General features: G+C 39.3%; 1 protein-coding gene across 1 annotated transcript in view; it reads right to left on the bottom strand.

Moving 5' to 3' along the window:
• Positions 1-849: 849 nt before the first annotated feature.
• Positions 850-22,354, bottom strand: part of MACO1 (macoilin 1) — a 56,857-nt gene continuing 35,352 nt past the window's right edge. Inside the window, exons 7-11 of the mRNA XM_004485098.5 lie at positions 14,303-14,461; positions 12,847-13,029; positions 9,779-9,899; positions 6,875-7,049; positions 850-2,020 (exon numbers count right to left, since the gene is read on the bottom strand). Of these exons, the coding sequence (XP_004485155.2) occupies positions 1,818-2,020; positions 6,875-7,049; positions 9,779-9,899; positions 12,847-13,029; positions 14,303-14,461 (841 nt within the window). The 3' untranslated portion in view covers positions 850-1,817. The remainder of the gene's footprint in view (positions 2,021-6,874; positions 7,050-9,778; positions 9,900-12,846; positions 13,030-14,302; positions 14,462-22,354) is intronic.

Below are 22,354 nucleotides of genomic sequence, written 5' to 3' on the forward strand. Positions count from 1 at the left end.
AAGAACAAGATAGCAACGATGGAGCCCCACTCAGAATAATCTACCTTGCTGTGCCCTCCTGAAAAGTTAAAAAGGCAGAAAACTAGTTTTATCTGCAAGAAAATGTTTATTCTTTTGAACCCCCACAGGAAAAAAAAAAAAAAAAAGAATGCAGCCAAGACCAAGTGTTTAAGGAAAAGTGTCCCAAAAGGCAGCAAAATGGGGGAAACCTCAACACAAAAGTCAGTGACAATTTTCCATGTTTTTGCACAAAGATGAAAAAAATCTATGACAATTCTGAGTAACACTTTCATGGTGACAATTACACAAGATGATTCAAAAATGCAAAATGGCAGCAACATGCACACCTGGCTTAAAGCTAGTTTTTTTAATCCCAAAATAAGATCTGTGATTAAAATGATTTTTAATAATTCTATTTTACTGACTTGCTTATCCTACTTAATTTGCTTTAAATGACATGTACATGCCAATTAACAGGAAATTTAGAAGAACTGTGTCCTTCCAGAACCTATGGCAAGGAAGCAAAACCAATTTATTTATTTTTTTCTAGTTTCCAAATATAATTTTGCTTTGCTTCTCCCTCTCCCAATCCCTCCCCCCACCCCAACCTGATTCTTAAACATATCCAAAAGCTGCCAGAGCAAACATTTTTCTATTAATGTAAAATATACATTTGAAACTGAAAACTTTGTGCAGCTTTGATTTTTAAACTTAAAAACAAAACCATCTTGGCACAAGAGCTGAGGAATAGTCAGCTTTTTTTAACTTGTCAAACTCAAGATGATGAAAGGTGGAAAGCACATTAAATAAATGTAATTAAAAATAAAAATAAAATAAAAAAACAAAACCTAGAACTGCAGCTTTTATTAGCCATCATTACATCTGGTAATCTCGTATACAAACACTGCCCAGTTCCCCTTCCCAAGGTGCTTTACTTTTGAGGCAATTACAGAACACTGTGGTGCTTTCTATTAAAAGCAACAGAGAACACATAACCTTGGTGGTAACGAACAGCCCAGCTACCCACCAGTTTTACAGCAGGATCCGCAGTGAGCTTGATATAGATAGGAGACAGATGATGGTAAAGGGGGGAAATAGTTTAAAATGATCAAGTTTCCTCTTGAAATGTCTCTTCCCAAGGCACTGTGAAAAAGACTGTTGCTAGAGATTTTCTGGGACTAAACACATCAAAGGGAATATAAATGTTTGAAACACAACTCCGGCTACATTATCACAGCTAGTCCCATCACTTAAGTTCCTCCCCTCAGCTTAAATGACACTCCTAGAATCTGTTTGGTCCTTGGAGAGGTAATCAATTCTTGTTTTCTATAGTATCAATAATCATTTAAAAAATACAGCTATGTAACCAAAGCTGTGTTAGACTATGCAACTCTTTCAATCTAAAAACAAAAAGGTTTCATTATTAACCCATGTGAATCCAAGGTGCTTGTTTATATAAGAAAAAAACAAAAATAAAGGTTTGAGAAGTAAAACCCTTCTTTTTTTTTTTCTTCAAGAGGAAACCATGTAAGAATACATAAAAGGCAAAATGGCTACTTGAAATCCAAGAATGGTTTTAATGTGTTGGCCGAGAAAAATAAACTGCAAAGTTCTGTGAGGTCTCCTAAAAATTTACAAGAAAAACTGATGGGCAGTTCTAATCAGACTTGGATGTTATCTCCCCCCTCCCCATTTTAAAAACGACAACAATTACGGTCCCACAAAATACAATATAAACTTTTTTTTATCTTGACTGCCAGAATGCTTTTTGATGCCTTCTGGTAACCAAATGCTTGGGCAAAACACCCAGCTGGCCTTCATTTCTTCAAGGGCTGGTAAACAGAGGCATTGGGATCAAGTCCAGAGGGGCTGGTCTCCACAAATTTGGAAGAGTAATGGGGGGAAACGGGGCTCAGGGGGCTGGTGGCAGCACTGTATGTTATGCTGGGCATGACGGCCATGACTTCAGCTATCTTCTGTTTTAGGTCCTTGATTTCCTGGTCTTTTTGAAGGATTTGTCCTAGAAGAACAAAAACCTACCATTAGTGAGAAGGCTCATTCAACACAATGCCCTCCTGAAACAATCACTGAGAATACTTGGTTACGTATGAACAACTTCAGCCCCAATGGTTTGTAAGGGTAGGCAAACTTTTTCTGTAAAGGGCTGGAAAGTCAATATTTTAGGCTTTGTAGGCCACATATTGTCTTTGTTTTTCTGTTTTGTTTTGTTTTAAACCTTTCTTGGCTTGCAGGCAGTACAAGACCAAGCAGGAGGCCAGAATCAGCCTGTGAGCGGGCGATAGTTTACTGTCCCTTGATTTAGAGGTAAAAAGGGATTCTTTTCATGTAGGTATGATCACAGCTAAGAGGTGAATGTCCAGAAGCTATGTTTAAACATGGCAATTACCTGGGACAGTCTAAGAGTGGTGCTGATCCTGAATTGTGGCTCTACCTCTTAAGCTGCAGTTTTTTTTTCTGGGAGGATGGTCTACCTCTGAATGTGAGACCAAGGAGTATTCTTGGCCCAGTGCCTTTCAGACCAGCTGCCCAGTCTGCACTTGGCTGGATGCTCTAACATTACCCTATTCCACCTCACACACACTATCTCAACACACTTCAGTTTCTTGATCCAACCAGCTCCTGCCTATCTCTGACCTCTTCTCTTTCTGTGCTGCTCCTGCTCTCTTTGCCTGGTTAACTCTTGAGGTTTCTGTTTCAACTTCCTCAGCAAAGCTTTCCTTGATTCTCCCATTTAAACCAGCTCTCCCCTCTTCTCCTAGATTCTCTACATACCTTAAATGTCCCTTCCTGTCACTTATTCTTTGTAATAATAATTACAATAGCTAACACAGGACTTGATAAGTGTCAGGCACTGTTCAAATTGCTTATATATATTAACTCATTTGTTTCTCACAACAATCTTATGGGGTATTATTATTATCCATTTTATAGATGAGGAAAATGAGGCACAAAGAGGTTAAGTGTCTTGCTCAAGAGATATGACTATCAACAACTACAGTCGAGGTTCAAATCCATGTGGTCTGGCTTCAGAGTCTCCCCTCCTACCCACTGCACTCTTCCATCTCTTGCAACTATGTATTCATCTAGGTGATGACTTGTGTTTCTCCACTGGACCAGGAGCTTCCTAGAGTGGAGACTGTCTATTTTTTTTCATTGCTGTATCCCTAGTGCCCAGCCCAGTACCCTGTTCATTAAATATTTCAAAACTGGATGAGGTAGATATCATTATCTCTATTTCAAAGATGGCAAAGCCGAGGCTCTGCAGGTTGTGTATCTTGTCCAAAGTCATTCAGTTAGTAAGAGCAAAAGATTTTAATTCAGGATTTTAATACAGGGCCACTATGTTCCAAAGCCTACGCAATTTCCATCCTGCTATGAAGTTCCCTGGTCTACTGGGGGAAAGAAACACTTAGGAGGAGCCTTTCAGAAATGTAAATGCTTTTTTAAAAAGGTTGTTTTTGAGTTCCATTCATTTCAAGACTGTTCATGGGTCCTATAGAAATATATTTGAAATGTAAGAGAGCTTGGTGGCATTTTTAAAAAAGGATATAGTAGAGGTGAACATCATTTGGGAACCAAGATGAATCAAAAGATAAAGTAGGAAGGAAAAAAGCAACATGGGTTTGATTTGAATTACAAAATTGGGTTTCTTATTAGAATATTCTGAGCATGACAGTGGAGGAAAGTAGCGCAGAAGGCAGCAGCAAAGAGCAGTAGAAATGAACTGCTCCCTCTTGCTTCCTTCATGTCCCCTCCGCTTTAGGTAAGCCTCAAATAGCTTCCTTTTCTTTGAATGAAATAAGCCTCAGATGAATAAAATATCCAACATCTGATAGGTGAACCACTACCTATCTTTCCATGCAGATTTAAATTTGATTTCCTTAACCAGTAACATGAAAACATTCCCAGAACTTTGGAAAGGACAGTTCTCTCTGCTTCTCTGTCACTTTGTGGGATTCCTGGGATGACACCGGTGCATAGTCTGTGCTGGGAAGCTAAACTTTCCCTGGCTATTCTGAGACTTGGTGCTGCATCAGTCCAGGGGGAATCCCTCCCAAGTCTGCAAGACCAAGTGAACGGGGATGATGCAGACAGGGGTGGTCACTACACAGGAAGCTAAGCCAAGCAGTCAAAAATCCAGTGCAAGATCCTAAATTTGGTTTTAGAGCAAGATCCCAAGGAACCTTTCTTTTTAAATGCCTTTCCCTGAGTCCACAGGCTCTTCCATTAATGCAGCCCAAGTCTCAGCTCCCTTTTCTTCTTGCTTCATTGCCTGGGCCATCCTAACCATAACTTCTTCATGAACTTCTTCAAACTTCCAAATCTTCCCACCCTATCTCCAGGGGTTTGGGCCATTCTCTGGGGTTTAGGCCCAAAGTTCCTCCTGGCTGATAACTCTTTATTACCTGGGTATCTAGAAAGCACCTCCGTATCAAAACATTCAAAACCAAACACATTCTCCTTTCTCATCCTTAAACTTGTTCTGCTCTTCCTCCTTGGTTCCAACGACTTTACCCTCCCAGATCTCTCAGACTTCTCCATGCTCCTTCACTTACCTGTCTGCACCACACCCCCTTCCCCATACATAGCACCTCTTACATAAAAAATACTAATAGTTTCCTAACTGGCCTCTCTTCCTCCACTCAATCTCCCCTTTAAAATCCATCTTTCACACTGCTATTGGAAGGAGATTTCCAAAGTAATTGTCAGAACATGTTATCCTCTTCCTCTTGAAAATCTAGGGAATATATTCTTTAGTACAGCTTCATCCCTGGTCCTCCTAATCTTCCACTTTCCTCTCCCATGGGCCCCAGCTTGAGGCCACCTAGGCATTCCAAGCACTTTCTTTCCTTTGCTTCCGCTATTCCCTCAGGTAATAATGCTCTTCTCCACCATTCTCGGCTCTCAGAATTCACCCCTCAAAGCTCACTCAGTGCCCTCTCCTTCGTGAAGCCATCTCTGATCTCTTTTCTGGACTTCCAAGCACCCTGCTTCTACTTAATGGCAGCAGGCCTTTATACTTGACTTGCTCTACTGCACCAATTCTCAAAGTGGGGTCACAGGACCCACAAGGTCAAATCTATTTTCATAAAAATACTAAAGACTGTATCTGCCTTCTTAACTCTCACTCCCCTGTGAGTGTAAATGGAGTTTTCCAGAAACTGTGATATGTGATACCACAACTGCATGTAGAAGCAAAGATGAGAATCAAACTATCTTCTATGAAGCCAGACATTAGAGAGTAGCTCAAGGTAAAATAGTGCTACTTTCCTAATTTTTGGGGGGTGGGAAATATAGTTATTTCTCATAAAAATACATTTTTATGTTCACATGCAATAGATTTATTATTGTTATTTTTGAGTGAATTAATAAATTGCTTAAGTTTTAATTGCTAATAGGTAAATATTAATAGATATTAACCACTTTAAAAAACCTCTTTGGGGTTCTCAATAATTTTAAGAGTATAAAGAGGATCCAAAGACCAGAAAATTTGAGCATCACAACTCTAGTGGCTCTCCCACTACACTATGTCTTATTCCTTTGTCTCCCCTTTAGCTCCTAGTACAATGCTTTGCAGAATGTGAGTGCTCTGCAAATACGTGTTGAAATGAAATATTCCTTTCCTTCCACTAAATCAATTGTTTGAAATTTTCTTCCCCCAGTACTCTATTGGTGACTAATTAGTGCGGCTAGTAATTATTTCTTAGACAAAACCCAAATTTCTTTTCATGAGGTCATGTCATGCCTCTGTTCAGAATCCTTCTAAACCTCCCCCAGCATCAAAGTCCAAAGTTCTTTCCACGGGCTATATATAAGGCCCTACAGAATCTGACTTCTGGCACTTCAGACTCCTACAGCTTTCCCCCTCATTCAAGCTGCAGCATGCCACTGTGTATGCTTCCACTTCATTTCCTGCTCCCTCTGCCTGAGTGCTTTACTCCCAGGTTTTTCATGGTTTACTCTCTTTCTTTCAGTCTTTGCTCAAATGCTACCTATTAAAGAGATTTTCCATGACCACCCTGTCAAAACAGAGGCCCTTCACAGATACACAGACATACAGACACACAGCTCATCACAGCTTTATTTTTATTCATTACACCTAGTATTATGTGACATATTATATATTTATGTATTTATCAATTGTCCCCACCAGGCTTGTATCCCCATAAACTCTCACTGTGCCTGGCACGTAGCATGTGCTAGTAAATACCTTCTGAATGAAAGGCCTACTATCCAGACTCTGCCCCTACCACTCCCTCATTTGTAGCCTTTGCTCCAGCCAAGTAGAGCCAGCTGCAGTTCTGAACACATCAGGCCTCACCTGGCCTCAATGCCCTTACCCTAGCTGTTTCTTCTGTTCAGATGCCTCTTACCCCTTGCCCTCCCAAATATGCTGCTTCTTCACTGGGCTGACCCATTCTTCATCATTCAAGACCCAGCTCAGACACCAGCTCCCTGGGAAACAGGCCTCTCTAACTCCCCAGACTGGTTTAGACCCTGCTTCTCTCTACATTCTCACTGCCCCCATGCACTTGTGCTATAATTAGCACCTTTTGATGACTGCAGTTCTGTATTTCCTCAAGAGCAATGTAAGCTCCTTGAATACAGAAATTCATAATTTTTTCAGTAAGCCCAGAACTTGACAAGGTCTCTTTTCAAAATATGTTTGCAGAATGAATTAATGTGATGATTTCTAAATTTCAATGTTGGGGGCATATCCCTGTATGAAACCAAATCTCTTGAAGAGAAAACTGAAATGCTTTTGGTTCAGAGCTCTAAGCGGAGGTCCGATCTCTGCATCCTTGTCCATTTTCAATCATATCACCTCACCAGGGGCCCGCTTCTGTCTTACCTTGGGCAATCTCAAGCTGTCGCTTTGCATCGCCGAGAGCAGAGAACAGGTCCAGCTTGATTCTTGTCTCTGCGCTTAGGCTGTTCTCCAGGTGCTGTGTTTTATCTTGCATGGCTGAAAGGGCTGACATTAACACCTCAGTGTCCTTTTCATTTTCCTTATACTTCCGAAGCTCCTATCAATAGCATCAAAACAGCAATGTTATGAGACAGTCTTGCCTTCAATGTCAACAAATTAGCCTTAACACAAATTAAATCCCGCTATTATTGACCTGGCCACTAGGACACAGCATCCTGGTATTTCATGGGTTTAGACTTCACTGCTTGGAGCAAGCACACATGTATTTATATTTTAATGTGCACATGCAGAAAAAAAAAATTAGTAGAAAATGATCTGACTCTGTGTTGGGCATGTGTTTAGATAACAATGGACCTTGCCTCCAAAAGAAAATGCTTTCTTTCAAACCTAATTCAGAACCTTAAACAACTCTTTCCTTGCTGGTCAGCTGCAGATACTGTTGTAAGGCTGTAGTCAAATTTGATAAAACTCTTCTATTAACTTGCAGTAAAAATTGCAAAATGTTAATTATTTTAACTGGGCAAACTGTAGGATAAACCCACTTGAAACAACTGGTAATGTAGCCAATAAATACATACACAGATATTAGAAATTTTCTTTTTAAGAGAGAAATTTAAAATTACAGAGAATTTGGAAATACAGAAAAATTCAAAGAAGAAAATGAAAATCACCAATAATCCCAACCCAAATAACACTATGAAAAATTTGGGGAAGCAGACTTGGTCCAATGGATAAGACGTCTGCCTACATGGGAGGAGGTCCATGGTTCAAACCCCAGGCCTCCTTGACCCATGTGGAGCTGGCCCATGCGCAGTGCTGATGCACACAAGGAGTGCTCTGCCAAGCAGCGGTGTCCCCCGCGTACGGGAGCCCCACGCATGAGTGCGTCCTGTAAGAAGAGCCGCCCAGCATGAAAGAAAGTGCAGCCTGCCCCAGAATGGTGCCGCACACACATGGAGATAGCAAGATGACGCAACAAAAAGAAACAGATTCCCAGTGTCGCTGATAAGGATAGAAGCGGTCACAGAAGAACACACAGCGAATGGACAGAGAGAGCAGACAACTGGGGGAGGGGGGCAAAGGGGAGGGGCGAAGGGGGTAGGAGGGAGGGGAGAGAAATAAATAAAAAATAAATCTTTAAAAAAAAAAGAAAAATTTGATGTTTACTTTTGTTTTTTTTATTATGCATTATTTGTGTCTTTTAGAATGACTGGAATGACACCAAATGTATAATTTTGTAAGAACCTTAAAAAACACTTATCATCTCAACTATTCTTTCAAAATATAATTTTAATGGATGCATAATAATCTCATATGTATGCATATCACAATTTATTAAATGAATTTCCCATTAAGAGTGTTTGCAATTTTTCTGAATTTTTTTGAATTTATTGTCTGCAATTATGATGAACATCTCTGAACATCAATCACTGGTCAGATTTTTAAATATTTACCTTAGACTAGATTCCTAAAAGGGGAATATTTTTTGGAAAAGTTTATTAATAGGCATCAAAAATCTTAAAAGTATATGACCTTTTCCAGAAAGTTACATGCCCACCAGCAATGTATGAGGTCTATTTCATCACACCCTCAGCAAGACTGAAATTATTGTCTAAAGATACTTTAAATTTCACAAGGAAAAAAAAAGGTATCTAATATTGATCTGCATGTCTTCAATGATTAAGATATACTACTATGTGCTCATCAACTGTTTGCATTTCTTCTACGTATTACATCCTTTGAATGTTTTTCTATAAAATTGAGCTTTTCCTAGCAATTTTTATGAGCTATTAATATACTGAGAGATGATTAATTCCTTATATATAATATATGTTGCAATATCTTTACCCTCCCCAACTGATTTTATTTTTCAACTATTTTTCCCTTTGTGATTTATTCCATTGCTTTTAGGTTTAGAAAATCTTTCACTGCTTCAAGATCAAATAAATTCTTCTACATTTTCACCATTTTTAAAAACTGTTTCCCATCCCACCCCCATTCATTTCTTTGCCTGAATTTTTATATGTGGTATGAAATGAGCTAATTTTATTTTCTTTTTTCCAGTTGCCTAGCTGTGTCAACATCTTTTACTGACTAATCCTTGCTTTTCCCATCCAGCTTCAATGCTGCCTTTACTTCACACTTTAGGCTTTGTTTCCAGGTCATCTAGTCTACTATACTGACCTGCCAGTAATCTCTTACCAGTCATAAATTACTGTAGATTTATAATACATTAGATTTTGTTGTTGTTGTTAAATCAAGTGGGGTATTTACTGAGCTCTGACCACAAAGTGAAAAACAGAATTAATTTTAAATGTCCCTCTGAAAAGCTAATGCCAAATATTCGTTTAAGATGCACAAAGCCCAAAAGACTAGCTATGTCTACAACACTGGCAACTTTTCTCATCATATACTGCTCATAACAATCTGCAAGGCTCAGAGCTGTCCAGGAGGGGCAATTTCCTAGCCACAGACAAAGGGTTGGGTAAGAAGAGATGTGTAAGTTCTAAACGACACTAATCTAGGCCTACCTACCTGAAAAACTGAGAAGAATTCACAGTAAGTCAAATCCTGGTATAAAACACGTGAAGGGACCATCAATATTTCTGGCTTGTATTAGAATCTGGCTATATTCAATATGACTTGAAATGAGTTGGACAAGATTAGAGCTTCAAATCTTTTTGTCACATAGAGATTTTCAGATGTAATGGGATTGGGCATATATCAAAAAGCATACCACTACCACATTGCAGCATTGAGCACACATTTAATTTAGAAGAGGAACTGAAGTAAGAAGGAAGGAAATCTTTTGTTTCCCCCTATTACCTGAACTTTCAGTTCTAGTTCTCTGATCTGATCTTCTTTCACCTTCATGTCCATTGTTAGCTTCTTGCCCTCCGCTTCCAGTTCTCTGATTCGATTCCTTAAAGTTTCAGTGCACTCTCCCCTTTTGAAAAAAGAAAAAGATATAAAGGGAATTAAAAGACTGTAGGGTTGATATTTTTCTTATACTCTTGGAATGGGTTCTAGCTTTTGGCCCAGTCTGCTCATTCTCTCTGTTCTCTGATAATTTTGACAATGATCTATAGTAAATACCATTTACTGGGTGTCTAACATGAGTCAAGCAACAAGCTATGTACTTTACCCATACTTATTCAATCTACATAACAATCTATGGGGTGAGGTATACTATCCCATTTTCCAGATAAGAAACTGAGGCTAGAAAGGTATAATACTAGTCCCAGGTCACCTAGCTTGTAGGTTGCAGAGTTGGAATAAGAATCAAAGTTTTCAGTTTCTCATTCCAGCAAGTTTTCCATAAGCTATGGTAAGTTGAGACACTGCCCGCAAAACTAAGAAAGACAGAACCAAACATATGCTATTTCCAGCAGGGGGCAGTGAGCTAAAATATTTTTTTCACTTTTTAGGGGTTGTGCAGTGGGAATTTCAGCCTTTCTTTGCTCATCCAAGTGCCATGAAAAATAAAGGAGTAGTATCAGACTGCTTCTCATGGCTATAAAAAGGACAAGCAATGGCCATGACAAAGCTGCTTAACTGTTTAAGTTTCAGAAATAACCTGATAAAGAAAGTAGGTTAGTGGGAAGTGGACTTGGCCCAGTGGTTAGGGTGTCCGTCTACCACATGGGAGGTCCGCAGTTCAAACCCCGGGCCTCCCTGACCCATGTGGAGCTGGTCCATGCACAGTGCTGATGTGCACAAGGAGTGCCCTGCCACGCAGGGGTGTCCCCCGCGTAGGGGAGCCCCACACGCAAGGAGTGCGCCCCGTAAGGAGAGCCGCCCAGTGCGAAAGAAAGTGCAGCCTGCCCAAGAATGGCACTGCAAACATGGAGAGCTGACACAACAAGATGACGCAACAAAAAAGAAACACAGATTCCTGTGCCGCTGACAACAACAGAAGCGGACAAAGAAGAACACACAGCAAAACAGACACAGAGAACAGACAACCGGGGGGGTGGGGGAAAGGGGAGAGAAATAAATTAAAAAAAAGAAAGTAGGTTACCTTTTGTCTTCTAAAAAGGAAGGTCCAGGGAGAGACTTAAGCCTTGAGATTTACTTAAGAATGAAAACAGCCTCCACATATGTGATGGCAAATAAGAACCATCCAAGAATAGGACCATACCAAATAAGTGTAACTGGAAGCAAGAGGGACTTAGAATAGACAGAAATCAATTTACTGACTCTCAGGCATAGGAGACAATAAGCAATATAGTCAAGGAACTGCTATATCTTCCTTTTCTTTAGAGGAAAGGTACTAGATGAACTAAGACAGCACAGGTCAAACAATATAACTGTTCAGGAAATTTTCCTGCAAGTGTTAAGTGCTTCAGAAATAAGCTTAAAACTATAAACCTTTTTAAAAACAAATGAGCAAACCAAAAAGTCCCACATCCTAGACAGTAAAGAGAGCAAGAGGCAAGTGAGCTAAGGCTTGCTGAGAGGAAGGCAGGATCACACAAGGAAAAAGAGTTCCTTCTTGCTTTTATTTTCTAAAAGGTGAAATGATGATTCACCAATTATTCTGCAAATGCCAGAATCTAAAAGAAGACTATTAACATGCCAAAGGTTGACAAGTAAATTACTTGTTTAATACAACAAAGCAAAACTCAAAGAAGAATCACAAGTTGAATTACACCTTGCAGATACAAATTAGGATGAAAATTTAAAACGGAATAAATAATAATAATTTGCCCTCATGCTACATCTGAAACTAATACCTGACCCCTGCTATACAGACGGATTTCACTAATGAAAAAAAAAAAAAAAAGCCCTTAACTATCTTCTCTCCTTGTTGGAATTTAATTGGTAGTTACCTAGCAGTTTTTTGAATACTAACATATAGGGGTACTCTTCAATGTGTATAAAAGGTAGTCCCCAATTTTCATCACTCCACAAATTTAGTGGATACTTAAGTTTCACTTTGTTTTCATCTTTACTACCTTATTTGACAGTTTGCTGATATCCAAGAAAGATATGAGCAGTCACAGTACACAGTACTTAGGCAATTGAGATTTTGCCTTTCTTCCATTTTAAGACAAACTCCAGAAACACAAACATAAGAGTGGGGAGTAATTATAGTTCTATAAAGGGAACAAAATTCCAGATTGAAGCAACCTTTCCCTAAATCAAATAGTCTCAAAGCATTTGGTAATCATCAGTTTTTCAGAAAGTGGTTGGAGGGAAGTGGACTTGTCTCAATGGATGGAGTGTCTGCCTACCACATGGAGGTCCGCGGTTCAAACCCAGGACCTCCTTGACCCGTGTGGAGCTGGCCCATGAGCAGTGCTGATGCGTGCAAGGAGTGCCATGCCACAAAGGAGTGTCCCCCACATAGGGGAGCCTGCACACAAGAAGTGCGCCCCATAAGGAGAGCTGTCAGGGCGAAAGAAAGTCCAGCCTACCCAGGAGTGGCACCACACACACAGAGAGCTGATGCAGCAAGATGACACAACAAAAAGAGACACAGATTCCCGTGCCGCTGACAAGAATATAAGCGGACACAGAAGAACACACAGCGAATGGACACAGAGAGTGGGAACTGGGGGAGGGGTGGGAAGGGAAGAGAAATAAATTTAAAAATCTTAAAAAAAAAAAAAGAAAAGTGATTGGAAACCCTTTTTTGGGCAGCACTTTGCCTTCCAAGTCTGGGAGGCATGGTGATTCTCTCATCCCACTTTACAGATGCAGTCACAGGGAGGAAGTTAGTGAGAGGTTGCAAAGATGAAGTTTAAACCAGCTTATAAAACAAAACTTAAAAACAATCCATCTATGCATGATCATTATATTTTCAACTCCGCCTAAAGCATTAATTTCCACATCTGTCTTGGCCCATGGAAAGCCAATCTTGGTGTTTAATCCAAGTGACAGGAGCATACCTAGATGCAGCGGCAAATGCAACAGCTCGGGCAGCAGTGGCTTCTTCTAACTTCTTTCTTTTTTTCTCCTCCAGTAACTGCTTTTCTACAAAGCTTCGGGCTTCCTGTTCAGCTTTTAGCTTTTTCTCCAACTGGCTGATATTCTGTTTGTCTTTTTGCTTCATCTGCACAGCATTATGTAACCTATAATGGAAACAATTGTCATACAGAGTTTTACAATTAGAAACACCCATTATAAACTCTGGAGAAATATGGCTCCTCTTTATCATTTTAAGGCCAAGTGAAAAGGAAGTTTGAACAGAAAACCATAAATGTTAACTCCCAGAGTACCCAGGGAAAATATATTGTCATTATTATTATTATTTAACAATTCCTAGAAATCAATAAACCAGCTGCTTTACAAGATGCAGAATCAGACATAGCCTATGTCCTATAAGTGATGTATAGAGAGTAGGGTCTAGAAAATGGCGTAAAACACATTTATAACTGAAGTGAAGATATTTATATAGAATTAATTTTAAATCCCCAGAGCACGCTGGTACTAGATAGAAGGAATTTTAGTCCTAAGGAAAGACTGATGGGTCCAGCCCAACTACTGAGAATCAGGCAAGGGTTGGAGGTGGAAGGTCTAGTCTTGAATACAATTATGTTGGAGTTTTAGCTTTCTAGTTGTGAGGTGTTTTCTCGGAGCATCCTAAAATAGATCTCTTTGTTACCATCACAGTATGCTTAATTTCAAATAGAAGTTTCAGCCAAATTCCCTTCCTGCCTACTACCAACCCCGGTAGCAATGCTATAGCCACCACACATGGTGGTAAGAAGCAATGGAGAGGTTATTTGTCTATAACGGTCCAGCTTTTGAGTTTACATTCCTTAAAAATGCTGACGAACTTCTTTTTCAATGGGGAAAGCCCGGAGCCTATATAACAGTAATCACTACCACAGATAAAGATTGCCTCAAGATGAAAAAATAAATTAAAAAATTAAAAAATGAACAGATGCATATTGAGTAAAGAGGAAAGCATAAAAGAATCAACGCAGAAGAGCTGGCATTTAGTCTGCCTTTTCAAATAAAATCAAAACATTTTTAGTTCTGGAAATCAAAGTAAATACAATGTAATCCTTTGCTCGAAGAAAGGTTTTCAAATTGATGAAGAATTACTTTTTGTCAATTTCACTTATCACAGAGTTCAACTATTTTACACTAAGAAAAGAAATTATTAAATGAGAGAAGACAAAATAGTAATATTAATAAGTTGTTTTAGTTGCAGTAAAAATAAGCTTTTATGAGTTTTACACACATGTTGTATATGCATATTAGTACCAGAGTATTTTAAAACCCTTCTACTCAGTAGAGTCCCTTTGTCACCATGAATCTTGTGCTCCAATCCCTGGAATCAAGAGAAAGCAGTGAGGCTGCTTGGTTCATGACCAAAGGCCTGAACAGAGCACATACTTGTTCTGCAGCAGTTCATTCTCCTGCCGGAGCTGGCCCATCTCTGAACGGATCCCTCGCTCGGTGCTCGAGAGGGAGCTGATCTGACTGCGGAGCTCTTGTTCCACCTGCCTGCTGGCCTGCAGGTCAGCCTTTAACTTTTTAATGTCTTGTTCCAGCCTAGGAGAAGGAGAAACACAGCATTTTCATCATGGAGGTGATTTCATCACAGAGCTCTATGGGAGCTCCTGGCTGAGATGTGGACTGCTGGCTGGAAAGCAGAGAATCCCTTCTGCCATCACCAGGAATCTGCAACCGCTATTTTATTGAGTGCTTCCACCCAAGTCCCAACCCTTCCCGCTAAGGAGTGACTTTGGATTTCCCCCAACTGTTTGTGAACACTGACAGGTGAAGATGATGCTTATGAGGATCTGAGTTGCTAATAAAGGATGAGGTGAATTGGAATTTGGAGAAGTGGAAGGGGAGGAGGGGTTGTTCTAACAAGGGAAAAACATGATCAAAAGCTCAAAGGCAGGAAATATCCATCAAAATTTGGGAGCAGAGAGATTAGTCTGGCCTCCAAAGTGGGCTTATACTGGCAGCAGAGGGGGAATTGACAGGATAGGTTGGGCAGATAGAACTGTAAAGTGGCACTGAAGGTCAGGCCAAGGGTGACTGTCATGAGAGTCTTCGAAGACACCTTTTCCATTAGAATATAAACTTGCAGGTAGGTAAAAGTCAGTTTGCTCTGATAAGACTCTTGTGCATTCACAAATCCAGCATACCAGCAGAATCAAGATTTCTAGAAGACAATGGTGATCTCCCTGTGAAACTGTCAGCTCCAAAGACTAAGTCATTACAAATATATTTTGTTAGGCACTAAATCCCCAGGGCCTACCACAGTGTCCAACACATACTCAATCTATGTGCCTGACCTCCTCTAGAAAACAAGGAGCAGCTGTATGTACCGATATCCTTTTTTCTTTAAGGAGGTACCAGGGATTGAACCTAGGACCTCATACAGAGGAAGCAGGTTCTCAACCACTGAGGTACATCTGCTCCCCTACACCTATCTACTTTTAATCAACTTAAGAAAAACCTTAAAGTCTAAAAATCATAAAACATCCACGGTCATCTCCCAAATGTAGCAATTGGTCCTCCAGTCCAGCACCAGGGAGCACTGACGAGAAACCTTGTGTTCCAGAGGTACTGCTGTGTCTCCTGATGCAGCTCACTCCCCAGGGAAGGGTCACAAGTCAACATCACGCTATTCTTTCCCTACTGCCAGGGCTATTCCAGTTGAGTGTGCTCTCAGAACTACTCTGAACAATTACAGATGGGCATTTATACCATGGCCACATGGTCTCTCATTCATCCTAAGTAACCCAAGAGATACATTCCAAAACAGGTCAATGCTGTCAGGTTATCCCCATTAAGAAGTTGGGCTGGAAAAAGTGCTAGGTAATTTATCTTTCTTAAGAAGTTGATTTCACAGCCTGAGGATTGCATTTTTAGTAGAAAGGGTGAGTTTTTAGATGAGACTAGGGACTCAGCATGGTTTAGTGATAGGGACTAGGATCAGGATTCTCAATTCAACTCAGGTGCCAACTCTGTGACCCTGGGCAAGGCACATAACCTTAGAGGCTTCAGTTTCACCATCTAAGAGTGATGATCTCTAAAGTTCCTCCTAGCCTGGCTTAGGATATCTAGCTCTGACACACTTAGAGGTGGCTGCTGATCTGCTTCCTCGGATTAGCAAACTAAGCTATATCATACGCAGATGCATGGAATCAAGTTCCACATAACCAGTCTACTGGGGCTAAGTATGTGCCAGTTGGGAATAAAAGAAAATTTAAATCTGCAGAGGCTAGGTGTCAATAATTTTGGAGTTATTATTATTATTTTGCATTTTTTAAATCTGTAAAAGCCAATTTTCCTACCATGAACTAAGAATCACAATATTTATTCTGAATGAAATTTTAGCGTTCCTTGAAATATCTCAAAATCCAGAGCGTTAATATCTAGAGCAGTTGTTAACTTCTAAAGACCATACATGGAACACTAAACAATATATTTTCTTATGTAGAATTTCTATGAAAATTTTGTCAAAGACAAATATAACAAAAATGAAATGAAATGGTTACAGGGGTATGTTCACTTTGTGAAAATTTTTAGTTGTACACTTAAGATTTATGCACTTTGGTATATATATATTATACATCGATAAAAAAATCTTTAAAAATAAATCTCACAAGACATAGAACTAAAATGCTGCAGGATTTCTCACAATTGCTACCATTAATTTTGTAAAAATCTAAATTACTGTTTTTCAAATAGTTGTGTCAATCCTGTGAGTTAACACCAGCATTCCCTGGTTTAAGGAACACTGGTCTACAACACATTGCATAATTGCATATAAAAAGACTTAAAGTGCTGTCAAATTCCCAGTAATTTTTAAAATTTATGATAGGTAATTTTTAACTGTCTTTCTACAGAAAGTATTTATATAACCTTGAATGGTCACTATATATATTTGAAATCTTTACTGAGGTAAACAGTAAAATAATTTTCAATCCCTTATCAGATTTATTCTTATTACAAAAATAATAGCCAGTCAGTATCAAAATTTGAATATAGCAACTAAAAAGTATAAAGATTAAAATTTTAAATAACTCATAATCCTCTCATCCAGACAGAGCTACTATTCACCTTCGTTGTACTTCTTTCTTATATGTCTTTTTTAAATTCTTTCCTCACACATGCAAATATATTTAATATCAGTGAGTAAGCAACACCTATACAGTTTACATACCATAAACACTTTGCCATGCCATTAGAAATTCTTCACTGTTTAATTGTTGAGCAATATTCCATTGGATCAATGTACTATATGAGCCTATTTTATCAGATATATCTCAAAATTTGCATTTATTCACATATGCCATAAGTTTTTTTTAAATTCAATTGCTTTTTTTTTTTTTTTTAAAGATACATAGATCACAAAAAATATATGCCATGAGCTTTAAAAGAATTAAAGTGAATTAGTAAACTGAACTGAACGAAGTCAGCCAAGTACTATGGGCATTTATTAAACTGATTTCTTCTACTTGTCTTAATGGTACTTAGTCCTTTGGTACTGAAGGTCAATACTTTTTGGGTAAAATACAGACACATAATTTATTGGTGTGAAGTACAAAGAAGTTCTGATTAAATGATGTTAAGAGGTTAATGCAAAATCTTCAAATGTATTCATAGGATTTTATTAAAATGTCAATAGCTGCAACTAAATTAGAAGCAAGTGGCCAGGAAGGAAATGAGGCAGAAGTAATAGTTTAAACCCTTGAAACTAATTTCAGGAAACAGAGGTCAAAAAAAAAGGACAAAAAAATTCACCCACAGGCTTAACCCCTTTTATTGGCACTATGACCTACTCTCTTCCCTACCCTACAGAAGGTTAAGAGATAAAGGGGAACTTTCCCCAAAAAGAGCTACACTCCCATAAAAATAATTTTAAAAAAAAGGAGCATGGGAGGGAAGCAGATAGATCTTAACCAAACTTTGGTGATGCTTAGCCAAGAAATACATGATACATGCACTTCCTGCTTCCCCAACTCTTGTGCAACAGTTTTCACCCTTGCAAAGACATGCCCAATGGCGTCACCACTTTGGACACAGACAGGGCCCATGGCAAACTGGAGTCTCTGTGTAAAATAAATATCCATTTTTGTCCAACTGTACAAGCCTGGGTTCTGACAAACTCAAAATATTAGACATTAGGTCCAGGCTCTTTTCCTAGCTACTTTGCCACTAATTTTAGGACAACATTCAATTTATAATTAAGAGCTGTGGAGTTACCTCTGTATTCTAGCATATTACCTACTCACAATCAAGAGTTGAGCACCCAGCTAACAGAAGCACTTCCTTAAATCTCCAAGTCAAATGGCCCTGGTGGACTTCAAAGCAAAATTGTCAAATTGAAGAGCCTTCTTATGCACTCCAAATCTCTTAACTATATACCATTTTCTCCCTGATCTCAACTAAGGTAAGTTATAATGTAAATGACTGACAATTATTTACTTTTAAGAGGAAAAGATTTACATTTTAGTAAGGGGTGACTCCTAGAAGACTAAAAGAATGAAGCTCAAACTAAGTGGGAAAAATGTCTTTCTTTGGATGTGAGACAACGTATTGTATTCAAGTGTCAGCTTTTTGCTGAAAGGGGTATTGTTTTTACCTATCTGAAAAGTAGGGTAATGTAAGAAATCTTTATCTTTTGTGAATTACAGACCACAGCACTATGACTTCACTGAAAGTTAAAAGTATCTAGTAGGCACTGCCAATATCTTTGTGGTTTAATAAAGCCTGATTGTGAGCACAGAAAAGGTTTAAAGTATTGAGGCAGTAAACTTCTTCAGGAAGTAAGTCCTGCAAAAAGGGGGCAGACCTTATCAAAGACAGGACTTTTCCCAAAGATGACTAGGTTCCCTAACACTTTTACAAGTCACACCCCATACCCACACCAGAAAATGACCTAAATGTACATGCCTGTAGGCTGCTGACTGGCATTAGAAGATAAGGAACCTGTGCTTTGCTGGTTATCTCTGAACTCCAAAAAGCTAGTCACAGATATCCCGGGCTCTGCAGTATAGAAGTTACAATGCTGCTTGCTCTGTCGAGGGTCATCTCCAAATTATACAACCAAGGAATTTACAGAAGGGTTTTCTAGCAAACCCATACCTGCCAAAATGAACCACTCCTTATTTCCAGACATCTACCTTTAATTATACCATATCCATGGGAGGAATAGACTCCGATTTTTAATACTCTTCAAGGGACAATTAAAACGACAAAACCAAACAATGTTGGTACTTCTTATTTGGCACAAATCGCTGACTCATTCTGGTATTTAATCTTTTTTTTTTAAAAGATTTTTTATTTATTTCTCTCCCCTCCCCCCCACCCAGCTGTCTGCTCTCTGTGTCCATTCACTGTGTGTTCTTCTGTGACCGCTTCTATCCTTATCAGTGGCACCAGGAATCTGTGTTTCTTTTTGTTACATCATCTTGCTGTGTCGGCTCTCCGTGTGTGTGGTGCCATTCCTGGGCAGGCTGCACTTTCTTTGGCGCTGGGCGACTCTCCTTATGGGTCGCACTCCTTGCATGTGGGGCTCCCCTGTGCAAGGGACACCCCTGCGTGGCAGGGCATTCCTTGCGCCCATCAGCACTGCGCATGGGCCAGCTCCACACAGGTCAAGGAGGCCCGGGGTTTGAACCGCGGACCTCCCATGTGGTAGGCGGATGCCCTATCCATTGGGCCGTGTCTGCTTCCCAGTTTTAATCTTTTTCCTGTATATGTATCTTATTTCTAACAAAAATGAAAAGTTCTTTGAAGCTAGGAACTGACTATGTAATATACTTTTACAAACTGGGGCTATATTTCTAGGGTTTCTTACAATCCTTATTGATATGTCTCTAATCCTCATTCTGTGCCCCTTCTTAGTGCTTTGAACAGAAAAAGGGCAATGTTATGGCATATGAGGCTCTGGAAACAACCTATCTATATAGCAGGTCATTTTAAAATAGTGGCTGTAAGAGACAGCCTGTAGGGGTATTAAACTGTGGAGAAGTCGGGGGTAAATGAGTATCTGCTTATCAAGGAGGCTGGTACATATGAAAAGAATGAATGAAGGGCAACTGCTTCATCTTGGTAAGTACCTAATTCCATTAGGAGATCCCCTGGTACACATTAATCATACAAGACAAGACTTGATTAGGGACCACACAACTGTCTGTGCAGAAAGCTGAGCTCATAAATCAGAGCTCTGTGCCCAACAGAAATCCTGATTACCTTTCATACCCACTCTTTCCCTTCCCCCCTTTAGGTCATTCACACTGACAGGACAGGCAGCATGGGTCATTCACATAAAAATATATTCTAAGTAAATTATGGATATATATCATTTTAAGTGAGGCCTACACTGACTTGAAACTGTTCCAGGATAGTCTCTAAAGCTCAGCTTTGGAAATACTGGAACTAAGCTGCCTCAGGTCCCACTGTTGCTTACAAAACACAGGTGTCCAAAAATAAGCAGCCTGATGACCTGATTACTAGATGAAACTGTATTACAAAGTCCCTTGTGTCTCTGCTCCACAATCTGTCCAACACAAAAGGCAAACATATTACTTTCATTAAGGAATTCAGAGAAAGGTAGAAAAGGAATTGTAGACATTTTCACTCACTAATCATTTAGGGAAATAAGGAACTGACTTCTTGAAGCTCTTCAAGAGTAAAGCTATAAATGCCAAGAAGTAGTAAGAAGGTCCTTAAAGGAATGTGGTCAGATTTGATAGTTTGTATCAAAAGTATTTAAAATGTTCATATCTGTTGATGCAGCAATCCTACTCCAAGACATTAATTCTGAGGAACTGGAGATACAGATTGAAATATAAGAGCACTGTTGCAGAATTATTTACAATAAGAAAAAAATCAGCAACACTTAAATATTCAGCAGAAGTTTGGCTAAATAAAGTATATTCATCTGTCTGAATGTCATGCAACCATTAAAAAATCACTGAGGAAGAATATTCCATGACTGGGAGAAAGCTTATGAGTTACATGTGAAAGATAGTTTCAGAACAGTACACATGGTATGAACTCAGTCTTGTTTACCTTGCATGTATATATATTTTACAAAAATACTGGTTGGTTATCTCTTCTTTAGCTTCAAAACTGGACATAATGAACATATAACTTATTTTAATATTTTAAAACACTATTTTATAATTGGGAGAAAAGTTATTTTAAAAGAGGAGGCTGTTAATCTGCTTTCCCTGGTTGCTCAGTGTTCATTGTTACTCTTAGATTTGCCCACATCACTACCCAGTTTTAGAATAATCTGAAAGCCTTACAGAAAACCCAAGGCTTTTACTAATAAACTCTTTTTTTTTTTTAATTTTTTTTTAACATACCAGGCTGGGGATTGAACCTGGACTTTATATGTGGGAAGCCAGTGCTCAGTCACTGAGCCACATCAGCTCCCTGAGTTGGTTTTTTCATTTGCTTGCTTGGTGTTTTTTTTTGCATTTTAGGAGGCATAGGAACCAATCTGGGGACCTCCCATGTGGGAAGCAGGCACTCAATTGCTTGAGCCATATCCGCTCCCCAGAAAAACATTTTAGTAGGAAAGACTCATCAGTCCTGGGCCTAAGCAGCTCTCTGTACTGCATGGTTTGGAGAATGCCAGAAGACTCCAAACCACCGTTCTTATCGCAAGGCTGTACCCTATTAATAAAACCTCTCAGTTAGGAGTGGGGATTCAACAGGAGTGGGTGATTTTTTACTCAGGGAGATACTGTCAACATGTACATGTTGTCCAGGAGCACAAAGAACTGAAGCAGAGGAGGCAAAAAGGGTCCATAAATGCATGACAAATTAGTTCACGGGATTTATCAGATATTCCCTAAAAGGAAGGTCCTTCTATGGGAGAGTCAAGTTTTGAATGGTGGAGTCAGTAGGTGGGGAAGGAATGAAATACAATCATCAGAAGAAAGGTCAGGAGGAGAGGTTACAAACTTGTAAGCCAATGAAACGTTTTGCTTGACCCTCCCCCACATGATGAAAAAGTGTTTTTCTAATTGAGAGATTTCACATAAAGATCTCTATTTTAAGCATCTTTTCAAAATAACAGAAGATTTGGCAGTGTTAGTGCCTCCCAAATCCCCATGGCAATAATTGGCTGCAAGAAGCACAAGCTGTGTCCCCTTTGGAAGAGTATGTGCTCTCTAGTGCCTCACAGCCCCCAAACTCCAGGGATCAGGTACAGTACTGAATATGAATTATGTCCTTAGAATGTTCACACATTCACTCATGCCCTATCCAGTTCCTGTAAAGGTCTGTGTTTGCAACATTTGCTCTAAAGCAAAGACAGGGGAGAAAATGGTCCTTTCCAGTCCTATTATTCTGTGTTTCTGTTTTGAATCTATTGCAACACACTAACAAAAAAGGTGAAATGTACCTTATCATAGAGAAGAGTCATCATTTTTTCCCCATAAAATAGAAATCAAAGCTTGTTTT

The sequence above is a fragment of the Dasypus novemcinctus genome, chromosome 9 (genome assembly GCF_030445035.2).
Source record: "Dasypus novemcinctus isolate mDasNov1 chromosome 9, mDasNov1.1.hap2, whole genome shotgun sequence".
NCBI classification, from domain to species: domain Eukaryota; kingdom Metazoa; phylum Chordata; class Mammalia; order Cingulata; family Dasypodidae; genus Dasypus; species Dasypus novemcinctus.